Raw genomic sequence first — 12499 nt, 5'->3', positions numbered from 1 at the left:
TTTTCTTTTTTTTTTTTTTTTGAGATGAAGTCTTGCTCTGTTGCCCAGGCTGGAGTGCACTGGCACAATCTCAGCTCATTGCAAAATCTGTCTCTCGGGTTCAAGTGATTCTCCTGCCTCAGCCTCCCTAGTAGCTGGGATTATAGGTATGCCATCACCATGCCCGGCTAATTTTTGTACTTTTAGTAGAGATGGGGTTTCACCATGTTGGCCAGGCTGGTCCCAAACTCCTGACCTCAGGTGATCCACCCACCTCGGCCTCCCAAAGTGCTGGGATTACAGGCGTGAGCCACCACGCCTGGCCAAATTTACTTTCTTGATAGGTGTCAGAAAATAAGAAAAGTCTGATGGAAAAAAAAAAAGCAATTGTCTAAAATGGCTGCATCTTGGCCATATGGGTAATAGAAACTGGGCCTATGAACGAAAGCTGAACCTCACCTGCAAGGCCAGAGTCTGTCAAATATCTCACTGACATGTACCGATTACAACCTGCCTATCAGATAAAGCGCAAAGGCAGCACAAAATCAACCATCCCTCTCCTGACCCTGAGAGCCCTATGTACTTATTAGGGCAAAAGGCTAATGAGTAAAACACGTTAACCACATATTTTATCTTATATACAATGTCACTGAGCACCAATCAGAACTGTTAAGAACATCACCTTTGCTTCACTGCCCCCTTCTCCCATTTTCTACGTAACAGAAACGTATAAAGGCTGTGTCTCGTGTGGCATGCTCTGGGATGCGTTCTCAGCTTGTGCAGTCTCTTTACTGGGCTAGTAGTTCTCAAGCTTGGCTCAGAACAAAACTCACATTACATTGTTTAAGTTCTCCTGCCTGTTGTTCAACCTTTTGGTCAACATAGGCTTACAAGCAAGTCACAATTAACTTACACGGAAATATCTCATATTTACTATTGCCTCAGATGATTATCAAAAACGTGCAGGCTATTCAGCTACTTACGCTGTGTGCCTTGACCTTTTGTTTTATTTAACAATCATAATTTCCATAGGTTGAAAGAAGTTTTATAGCTCCAGAGGCTGCAAAATTCATCAATTTATTGCTCAGTTATCCTCCAGAGTAGGTTATTTATAATTTACAAAGAAAAACCAATCAGATCTCCTGACTCTTAACTGTACAGCCACTGGATGTCCTCAAAGGGCGAGATCCAAGGAAAGGCTCAGGAGCCCCATAGAAGCAGCTGCAGGGAACCTGGGGCCCAGGGTGGGCAACATGCTGGTCCAGGGCTGAGAGTTTCTGGCATAAGCTGTGCAACTCCATTTAACAGGAAGGGTCTTCTTCCATATCGCCTAGATATTTTTTGTTTGGAGTTTATTTCTAATTCCACAGTAATGCACAAACGCCTTCTTTAAAAAGGCTTTAAAAAGGCATTGAGAGTATAAAGTCCCCCATTCCATACTTTTCCCTGGGTATAATCACCGGTAACAATGTGCTGTCAATCCTTTCAAGCCAGTTTCCAGGCATTCACGTGTATTTCTTTTTTTTTTTTTTAATTTAAATGATACTATGTTATACATGTTTATGCATCTTCTTCTTCTTCTTCTTTTTTTTTTTTTTTTCTGGCCTGCAGTAGTTTTTCATCTCATAAGCTCTACCTTGGGCTTTTTCACCACTATATAGTATTCCACAGTCTAATTGTACTAGGACCTATGTGACCATTTCTCCACTGACGGAGTATAATGGCCTCAAGGTTCATGCATTTTGTAGCACATGTGAGAATTTCCTTTCTTTTTACTGATTAGCTAATATAAACCTGTGTTAGTACTTGACACACACTCATAAAAGGAATGATTTTGCCTTAACTAGCCTAGTCTAGTATTAGCGGAATTCCATGCCAATGGGGACAAGACTCTTCTGAGATCCAGTTTCTTGTTCCTACACCTGACACTGAATGATGGCTTTGCACATGTGCTTCTTCTGTAGAATACTATTAATCAGAAGATCTCTTTCTGAAACTAGGCAAATAAGGTCTTCCATAAGACTCAGCCTCCAAGGTTAGGTATGAAGAGCTGATTCGGGGAAGTACCACTACTGATGCAGCATAAACTCAAGGACATTTCCTAGGACTAAGAGATGAAGAATACCATTGTTGCAGGAGGAACAGATGTGGGAGGAGAGCCAAACAGAGAGCCTCCGCTATCAGCATCATCTTCAAAGAGGAGTGACACTCTCTGGGTCTTCTTTTGGCTACACAAACAAACAAAAGGTTAAATTAAGGAAAAGTATGATGAAAAAAACAAACATAACAATATTTCTTCTAGACTGCACCTACAGGAACCCACCTACCACCCAAACACCAAAGCCAGCAGTTGACCTTACACAGTTGAAAGCAAACAAGAAAGACCTTTGAAATAGATGAAATCTGTCTCCAGCAAATCACCAGCCTCTGTCCCTCACGTCTCAGGTTGCCCCTCTCCTCTTACTATCCAGTGCAGGTGCACCAGCTGTTACCTCTGCAAGGCACATGATGCCTGAGCCTTCCCAAGCAGAGCATTCTCTGCCACTTCCTATAGCACAAAAAGAACCAGAGAGGACATGTCTATTTCCAGCACTGTCAGGAAGAAGGTTGCCAAGAGAGATCACAGGGCCGGGATCAGCACTGGGAAATGACCCTGTGGCCTGGCTTCTATTTCTTTTTCTTAGTAGTGTTATTGAGACATAATTTACATACCATAAAATTCACCTTTTATTTATTTTTAATATTTATTTTACTTTTTAAGACAGGATCTTACTCTATTGCTCAGGTTGGAGAGCAGTGGCACAATCATATCTCACTGCAGCCTCAAATTCCTGAACTCAAGTGATCCTCCTGCCTTAGCCTCTCAAGTAGCTACAACTACAGGCACACATCACCATACCTGGCTAATTGTTCTACTTTTTTGGAGAGGTGAGGTCGTTCTGTGTTGCCTAGGCTGGTCTCAAACACCTGGCCTCAAGAGATCCTTCCATTTGGCCTCCCAATCAGTTAGGATTACAGGCATGAGCCATTGCACCTGGCCAAATTCACCCTTTAAAAGTGCATACTTCAGTGGTATTTTCAATATTCTCATTGAGTTGTGCAACTATCACTACAACCTAAGTGCACAACATTATCATGAGCCCAAAAAGAAACGCCATGCCTATGAGCAATCACTCTCCATTTCCCCAGCCCCACAGGCCTTGGCAACCACTGATCTACTTTCCGTCTCTATGGTTTATCTATTCTATACATTTCATATAAATGGAACAATACAATATGTGGTTTTCTGTGACCGGCTTCTTTCAAGTAACATAAAATTTTCTAGGTTCATTCATGTTCTAGGATGCACCACTACCTTATTCTTTTTTATTGCTGAAGAATAATCCATTGTACGGTTATACTTTTTTTAATCCAGTCATCAGCTGACGGACATTTGGGTTGCTTACACTTTTGGCTGTTATGACTAAGGTTGCAATAAACACTCATGTACAAGTTTTTACATGAACAGCTGATTTCATTTCTCTTATGTATATACATAGGAATGAAACTATTGTGTCATATGGTGACCTATGTTTAACATTTTGAGGCAACGCTAAATCATTTTCCAAAGTGACTATACCATTTTACATTCCCACCAGCAGTGTATGAGGGTTCCAATTCCTCCACATCCTCAAGCAAATTTCCTCTTGTGTGTATAAAGCTTCTTTTGAGATCTGATGAAGGTATGAATTATTTTCCATACATAAAACTTGACAGAGAACTTCAGGAACAATAGGAGGTAGGATATATCTGGAGCAGAGAGAGCATTCTTGAAAGCCAGGTATGGTGTGTGGCTGGAACCAGGACCCACAAACAAGATGGGACTCAGACTGCCAGATTTATGACCTCGTGTGGGGTGGGGGTAGGGAGTGCTCACGGGAGCAAGCTAACCTCGATACAGTGTAGAAAACGCTCAGCTGAAGGTGTGGGGGTATGAAGGTGGAGCCACGTCCGCCCTCGACTCCCTATTTCTTCTCTTTCTCATCTGTTTAAAGTTAGTGAAGGCAATCTTTTTTTTTTTTTTTTTTTTGAGATGGAGTCTCCCTCTGTTGCCCAGGCTGGAGTGCAATGGCGAGATCTTAGCTCGCTGCAACTTCTGCCTCCAGGTTCAAGCGATTCTCCTGCCTCAGTCTCCCAAGTAGCTGGGATTATAGGAGCGTGCCACCACACCCTGCTCATTTTTGTATTTTCAGTAGAGATGGGATTTCAACATGTTGGTCAGGCTGGTCTTCAACTCATGACCTTGTGATCCGCCCGCCTCAGCCTCCTCAAGTGCTGGGATTACAGGCGTGAGCCACTGTGCTCCGCTGGGAAGACTTCTTAAGAAACAATACTTACACTAAGGTTTGGAGAAGGTGTCCAGGCAACATAGGAAGAGGAATGTCCCAGGAGAGAGCAACAAAAATAAAGGAATGTACTATTTCCCTGCACTCACGGTGCTAACTGGTAACACCTGAATGCTCAGAATGTGCCAGCTATTGTGCTAACCATTTCACATTTAGATTCCATCTCATCATCCCAACAAACCCATGAAAGAAGAACTATTTTAATTTTTGCTTAACAAATGAGGAAACTGAGGCACAGGGAAGTTAGGTAACTTGTCCAAGGTTATTCAGACAGGAACCAGCAGAATCAGAATTTAATATCAAGTTTCCAGAGCCTATATTCTAAATCAGAAGCCAAAGATGCACCTGAGTGTCAAGTTACAGAGGCCTAATGCAGAAATGGTAATGTTTGACAAGATCCCAGTATTTGGAGACAGAACCCTGAGGTACTTCTGAATCTATCAAATGACAACCACACCAAAGCATAGGATTTATATGTCCAATCAGTTACTTCTTTCTGCTAATAATATTCAGTTGACTTTCAAAGTAATCATGTAAGGCTCTCAAAAGGAAAAAAAGTATTTGCAGGAAGTAATTACTGTAAGCTAATCTGGCAGCATGTTACTCACAGCCCACACTCACTCTGAATGTTCTGCCAGCTTCAGTTCCAGCATTAACGTGGAGAGGCACCTAGGTGATCAGCTATGGGTTATCAGCCCCTGGTGGGATACTGCACAGCTCTGCAGGGAACCTCCTCCTAACAGGGTGTGGTTAAATGCTGAGCAGATTTCTATTCAAATAACAAATTTTTTTTTTTTTTTTTTTGAGATGGAGTCTCGTTCTGTTGCCCAGGCTGGAGTGCAATGGTGCAATCTTGGCTCACTGCAACCTCCGCCTCCCGAGTTCAAGCAATTCTTCTACCTCAGCCTCCTGAGCAGGTGGGACTATAAGCACGTGCCACCAAGCCCGGTTAATTTTTATATTTTTTCAGTAGAGACCAGGTTTCACCATATTGGCCAGGCTGGTCTTGAACTCCTGACCTCCTGATGAGGCGTGAGCCACCGCAATGGGCCTCAAATAACAAACTTTTAAGTAATCCTGACCAAACCTGACAGACTTTAGAGTAGCCCAGAGAAAAATCACCAACAAAAGATACCAAACTATACTCAAATCCCTGACAAACAAAGAAGAAGAATACTTTAAGGTTAAAAAAAAAAAAAAATGATGGGGGAAGAAATCAGATAAGGATCCACAAAGACAAACATTTCTGGGTACTGAGGGAAAAGATGGTGCCAGTGAAAAGCAAAGACATTCTCATTGGTGCAATGACTATGTGATCTATGATTAGCAATTACCCAAGGAACTAGTTTGTGCATCAAATTCCTCTTCTTGTTACCACAGACACAGAATGAGGGATTCTTTACGATGACTATCTCACCTGTCCTTAGCAATGGCAAACAGATCATCTTCTTCGTCTTCCTCAAAGAGACTTGTCTTTTTCACAGCCTTGGCCTCCTGGCCCTGGAGGGTCCCAGAATCCCTGGGTTCTCCTTTAGACCTGCTGTCAGATGCTGAGTGGGTCTGTGAAGCAGGAATATTCCACTGGTCCTTAAAACATAAAATATATATTAAAACTCCAGGCCAGGTGTGGTGGCTCACGCTTGTAATCAATCCCAGCACTTTGGGAGACTGAGGTGGGCGGATCACGAGGTCAGGAGATCGAGACCATCCTGGCTAACATGGTGAAACCCTGTTTCTACTAAAAATACACAAAAATTAGCCGGGCATGGTGGTGGGCGCCTGTAGTCCCAGCTACTCGGGAGGCTGAGGCAGGAGAATGGCATGAACCCGGGAGGCAGAGTTTGCAGTGAGCCAAGATCATGCCACTGCACTCCAGCCTGAGCAACAGAGCAAGACTCCAACTCAAAAAAACAAAAGTCCATTGGCAATTTAGATTATAAAACATGGGAAGTAAAATAAAAATTATATTTGTTAAACTAAGTTGTATTTAAACTAAGTATTAAACATAGTGCATCAATCTTGAAGAAAGCTCATGCCTAAGACTTTTCTTTGAACTCAAATCTAGACAGCTGGGTTCTCTGACCTCACAGAGCTTCTCATGATTTCCTCCTCCAACACCTGCCATGATGTCTCTTCCCACTATTGTTCTGCACTGCCTTACGACAAATGACTTGTCTATTTCAGAGGATCAACATTAATTACAGAGGCTATAAGAAGGAAGCTGAACGTAAAAATACCAAGAACTCAAGAACTTCCAACTCCAGAGGAGAATGATATTTTAATTTTAAAAATCCTAAAGCTGATTACAAAAAAAAAAAGTGTCAAAATTCATGCAACACACATGTGAAGAAGACACAATGAAAAACTGCTAGTAATCCTTTTACCACAAGTCTGAATGTGGCTTTTAGGAAGCATTTAAGGAAATTCCACTAGGCTATGCTCACACCCTTTCAAATCAAAGAACTCCCAAGCACTTGCATAAGTGCTCTGATCTCTGGAGTCTACAGTCTTGCAAATCCAAGTGGAGGCCACAAGGCAGCAGCAGATTATGCAGAATTTCAGGCCCCACCCCTACTTTCTGAATCAGAACTTGCATTTCACAGGGTGCCCAGATGATTTCTTAAACATTGAAGTTTGAGAAGTGCTCCTCAACGTTTAGCAGTGACTAAACACTGGAATCCACTGGAGAGCATCACAAAACTCCAATGACGAGGCCGTACCCCAGACTGATGAATTCAGAATCTCTGGAGCTGGGATCCGCTGTCAGCACTCCTTAGGTCTTTTTTTTTGTTTTGTTTTCCTTTTTTGAGATGGAGTCTGGTTCTGTGGCCCAGGCTGGCATGCAGTGGTGCGATCTTGGCTCACTGCAACCTCTGCCTCCTGGGTTCGAGTGATTCTCCTGCCTCAGCCTCCCGAGTTGCTAGGACCACAGGCATGTATCACTATGCCTGGATAATTTTTGTATTTTTTATAGGGACAGAGTTTTGCCACATTGGCCAGGCTGGTCTGAAACTCCTAACCTCAGGTGATTCGCCCACCTCGGCCTCCCAGAGTGCTGGGATTACAGGCATGAGTCACTGTGCCCAGCCTGTCAAGTCAGCATTCTTTTAAGTTCCCCATGGATCCCAGTGAGCAGGGAAAGTTGCTAGTCTTTGTTCTAGGAGAAACTTGTCCAACCCATGGCCCAAGGGCCACACACAGCCCAGTATGGCTTTGAATGTGGCCCACCACAAATCTGTAAACTTTCTTAAAATATTATGGGATTTATGCATGAACTTTTTTTTTATTTTTTTACTTCATCAGCTTTGTTAGTGCATTTTCTGTGTGACCCAAGACAGTTCTTCTTCCAGTGTGGCCCAGGGAAGCCAAAAGACTGGACGCCCCTGTTCTAGAACCTTGGTTATCTTTCCTGTGCATGTCTTTTTGCTCCAAGGTTTAGCTCATGTTTTTATTTTCCCTGAACCACTTTAATACTCTAGCAGAGGCAACTACGCTGATGTCCAGCTCTTACTACAGAGGGAACAACCACTGACAATGTTTAAAAGAAAAAACTGGATAATCCATCATAAATTCATATATTTGAGTAGAAAACACACATTATATATGCTTGGGAGTTCCTTGATGTGGAGGTGTGAGCATAGCTGGGTGGGATTTCCTTAAATGCTTTCTAAAGGCCAAACTCAGACTTTTGTGGTAAAAGGATTACTAGCAATTTTTCGTTGTGTCTTGTTCACATCTGTGTTGCATAAGCTTTTTTTTTTTTTTTTTGAGACAGTTTCGCTCGTTGCTCAGGCTGGAGTGCAATGGCGTGATCTCAGCTGACAACAACCTCCGTCTCCTGAGTTCAAGTGATTCTCCTGCCTCAGCCTCCCGAGTAGTTGGGATTACAGGCATGTGCCACCATACCTCACTAATTTTTTTGTATTTCTAATAGAGACGGGGTTTTTCCATGTTGTTCAGGATGGTCTCGAACTCCAGACCTCAGGGGATCTACCCGCCTTGGACTCTCAAAGTGCTGAGATTATAGGCATGAGCCACCACGCCCCGCTGCATAAGCTTTTCATACATTTTTTTTTTTGCAATCTGCTTTGGAATTTTAAAATTGCTTTCAATAAGAACATGAACATATCTACGACTTATATATCTAATTCACCCCCTCCTAACTTGCCTAGAATGTTCAAATAAAGAGGAATTATCATAACACAGGAAGATGTTTAATACTCAGGATTTTTCATATCACCATCTTTAAAGTCTTTTTCTGCACAGCTAAATCTGATTCCCTGGTACTACATCTGATTGAGTTAGTAACTAAACCATTTTCACTATTGTCTTTGGTAATATCTATCCAGATCACAAACCGAAATATTGTTAAGACTCCTTCAAAAAGGAGTTTAACCTCAATAGGTAACTCCTACCATGTCTAGCTATAGTTCTAAATTAATGAAACACAGTAGTCATTTAAGAAGATACTACTATATATGGCCATTGGGTATACGAACATGCTACGTCAAAATATGACACCTTGGCATCTGAGAAACAGAAAGGTCTCTCTGACCTTTCCCTGGCCCTTTCCTCTGAAGCAGGCCATAGAAGAATCCTCTAACCCTCTCTGGAGTAGGTCATAAGACCTTCATTCCAGTCCTCCCTATTCCCAGAGGAAAGGAGCCTCCTTATTTGTAAAGATGCAGAGAATGATCTGACCACACAGGCCTTGCTGAGCTCCCCCAGCTTATTCCCATCAGGTCACACCCCTTTCGTCTAACGGTGCTTCTCCAAAACTGTCCGCTTCTTCATCAGACAGCATACAATCGACACAGGATTTCCTGTTTCTCTGAGTCTTCCTTTCTGAAGGCTCCTGTGTCAGGTAAAACTTATCTTCAATAAACTTGCACACTTTTCTCTGGTTAGTCTGTCATTTGTTATAGGGGACTCGACCATGAACCTAGCGATGCGTGAGAAATCATTTCTCCCATAGCTGGCCTAACTCATTAGAAGGAGCATGTACTATCGTGCGGGAGTCAGATTTATCCCGAACCATTCTGAAGAGATTCATCTTTAAATTATATATTACATTAAATGTCTTCCTTCAGAAAAGACAATCTTGTGAACATCGCCTTTGGTGACTGAGTGTCACCAGATATAAAACAGGTAGAAAAAGAAAATACTTGGGATGGCTTTAACTCTTAAATCTCATCAAATATTCCCCTCTTCTTTAGGAGAAACCTCAGCTCACCTCCTCATCACTGCTGAACAACAGGGTAGATGCTTTCTTTTTGGAGAGCTCGGAGGGTTTTGCTTTCTCTTGTCTCTGAGCTTGTAGAGACAATGTCTGCTTCTTAGCAGCTGTGCCCCCAAAAAGATTATCCTAGAAAAGCAAATGGCAGAAAGGTAAGACAACTTTATAAACAGAAAACACAGGATGTCTTCCTACATCAAACTGTTAGGAAGTAAGTCTCCAGTCAGGTATACAAATAACACCTCTGGCGGGGAAAACCCACAAAATGCTAGTAAATCCCAAACTACAGCCTTTTCCCACTGCACCCATAGAAGGGAAAGAGATTACCATAGAACTCGAAGGCAGAACAGCTGGGAAGAAGCAAGAGGACAACATGCAAATGAGATCACGAAGTACAAGGAGAAACTGAGCCCCATCCAGTCGCCCTGTGGGCAAGTGCCTCTCTGCTCATTTCAGGGGGTTACAGCCTGCAACGGGCATGGGAGCCCCTGCAGCAGCCAGAAACTCACACTGTCCTCTCCACAAACGAGAAACCAGAACAATACCTCAAAGGAGAGAACTAGGGGTCTGTCTCCACTCCTTTACAGGTAAGAAAGACATACTCCTGGGATGGAGGGAAGGCATGACTTGTGTTTCTCATTAGTTTCAAAGAGCTTATACAAAGTGAAGAAATAGTTTACTAAATAAAATTGCTGGTGTACTAGGTTTAATGGCATTTGTAAATTCTTCTGTGGTCAAGCACTCCCCAAAAGTTGTATTTATTAAGGTGCTTTTATTCAGGTAAGGGGAACAAAAGCATCAGAGGGCCTGAGTCTGAGGATGGACAAACTCTTCACAGCAGGTGAACAGCCCTGGAATGTGAAGATGGATGAAGGGAGTGTCTTCCTGGATGAAGTCTCCTTTAAGGAGAGTACGGTAATATAGGGCAGGCCAGGAGAGTAATGAGCTGGTGTCCACTGGGGATACTAATGACAAAGCTCACATTCACTATGCACTTACTGTGTGCTGGCACTCTGCAAGAGTGTCACACTAGTAGTTACAGCTGCCACAATGACCCTACTCACTGTTAAACCATGTGAGCTTAAGGAAGGTGAAGTTACTTGCTCCAGGTCCCTGATTTGCCAGTAGTGGAGCTGGGATATGAACCCAGGGGTCTGATGGCAAAGCCTATGAGTTCATCACTGCCCAGTACTGCATCAGAGTTAAGGTTTGGGTTGTCTTCTCTCTTATTTCTCTCCCCAGTGTGCTCTCTCCATCCAGGATGGGAAAGAAAGGCCATGGTCAGGACACGGCTGCCTTCTCCTTTGTATCTCCACTTGATCCAAGACATTCTTGTAGGTCATTGGGTATAACATTGATCCACTCTCTAGACTAAAGTACAGCTGACCCTGAATGATACAGGTTTGAGTTGCACACGTCCACTTCTACACAAATGTTTTATCAGTAATATGTTGAAAAATTTTTTGGACATTTGCAACAATTTGAAAAATCTTTCAAACAAACCATGTAGCCTAGAAATACAAAAAAAATTAAGGAAATGCTAGATATGTCAGGAATACAAAAATATATAAATAGATACTATACTATTTTTATGTTAATCAACTGTTTATGTCATCCATGAGGCTTCTGGTTAACAGTAAGCTATTAGTAGGTAAGTTTTTGGGAAGTAAGAAGTTATATATGGATTTTTCACTGCAATATGGAAGTCAAAACAATGTCCACACTGTTAAAGGGTCAACTGTATTTCTCAAAGGTGGATTTTTAAAAATAAAACCTATAGATTTCACTCCATAAGAACTATGTCAAGAGGCCAGGCATGGTGGCTCATACCTGTAATCCTAGCACTTAGGGAGTCCAAGGCAGGTGGATCACCTGAGATCAGGAGTTCGAGACTAGCCTGGCCAACATGGTGAAACCCTGTCTCTACTAACAATACAAAAATTAGCCGGGTGTGGTGGTGCATGCCTGTAGTCACAGCTACTCGGGAGGCTGAGGTAGGAGACTCACTTGAACCTGGTTGCAGTGAGCTGAGATCACACCACTGCACCCCGGCCTGGGTGCCAGAGAAAGACTCCATCTCAAAAACAACAACAAAAAAAGAACTGCATCAAGAATCTAATGTCTTCTCCATTGCACAGCTAGGAAGTTATAAGGAAGAAGTCACTGAAATAAAAACGGAAATATTTTTATTATATAAACTTCAGGCAGCCTGACTGCTTCCCTACCACCTTTTGCTATGTATGAGCCTCTGGGTAGAAAGTTACATCAATAACCGTTTTCTCCTAATCTAAATTATCCAGTGTTGCAATAACAATGTTTACCTCTTCGTCTTCATCATCGAACAGGGAAACCGACGTGGGGAGCTTGCTAGGGAGCTGAGACGCACCTTTTAACTTACTCGCACTTTGAGAAGAAAACAAATCCTGTTGGATTGAAATTAAAGTTGCTGTTAACAGGAATATCAGTTTTAAAACTATCAGGTGAGTATAAAACACAAGTGACTCAGACATGATGGCTGCCATGTATCTAGGGTTCTTTCCTTAGAGGGAAGGTGGCCCTAAAGGGATAGGCCTCAGGGTCTGTGCAGGGTGTGTGCAATGGTGATAAGGAGGAGGAGAGCTACAGGATCTGGTGGCCTTGCAGAGCAAAGAGGCTTCTGAATTCCCACCCCAATGACAGGAGGCAGGAAGAAGTTTTCAAATCAATTTCCTACACCATGCTAAAAAAGTAAATAAATAAGAATGGCTTCCTATTACTGTCTAAAGAATCAGAGATTAGACAGGGTCAATAAAGAAACAGGGGCTAGATTCCCAAATTAATGGAGCTACCACTATTTTATTTAGTAACACCCTTCTCTCCTAATATTATGATTTATTTCTTTTCCTTTTTTTTTTTTTTT

General features: G+C 42.4%; 1 protein-coding gene and 1 pseudogene across 2 annotated transcripts in view; one reads left to right on the top strand and one right to left on the bottom strand.

The window, feature by feature from the left end:
* Positions 1-12499, top strand: part of LOC105517731 — a 731019-nt pseudogene that overhangs the window by 117177 nt on the left and 601343 nt on the right. The window lies entirely within an intron of this gene.
* The window catches only part of LOC105517729 (WASH complex subunit FAM21B-like), a 39105-nt gene that overhangs the window by 17586 nt on the left and 9020 nt on the right, over positions 1-12499 (bottom strand). Inside the window, exons 5-8 of the mRNA XM_011950390.1 lie at positions 11922-12023; positions 9598-9729; positions 5782-5951; positions 2105-2207 (exon numbers count right to left, since the gene is read on the bottom strand). Coding sequence (XP_011805780.1) covers positions 2105-2207; positions 5782-5951; positions 9598-9729; positions 11922-12023 — 507 coding nt within the window. The remainder of the gene's footprint in view (positions 1-2104; positions 2208-5781; positions 5952-9597; positions 9730-11921; positions 12024-12499) is intronic.

This window comes from Colobus angolensis, unplaced genomic scaffold, assembly GCF_000951035.1.
Source record: "Colobus angolensis palliatus isolate OR3802 unplaced genomic scaffold, Cang.pa_1.0 Scaffold306, whole genome shotgun sequence".
Taxonomy (NCBI): Eukaryota; Metazoa; Chordata; class Mammalia; order Primates; family Cercopithecidae; genus Colobus; species Colobus angolensis.
Note: the sequence above shows the minus strand (reverse complement) of the source record. Positions and strands in the feature narration are given on the sequence as shown.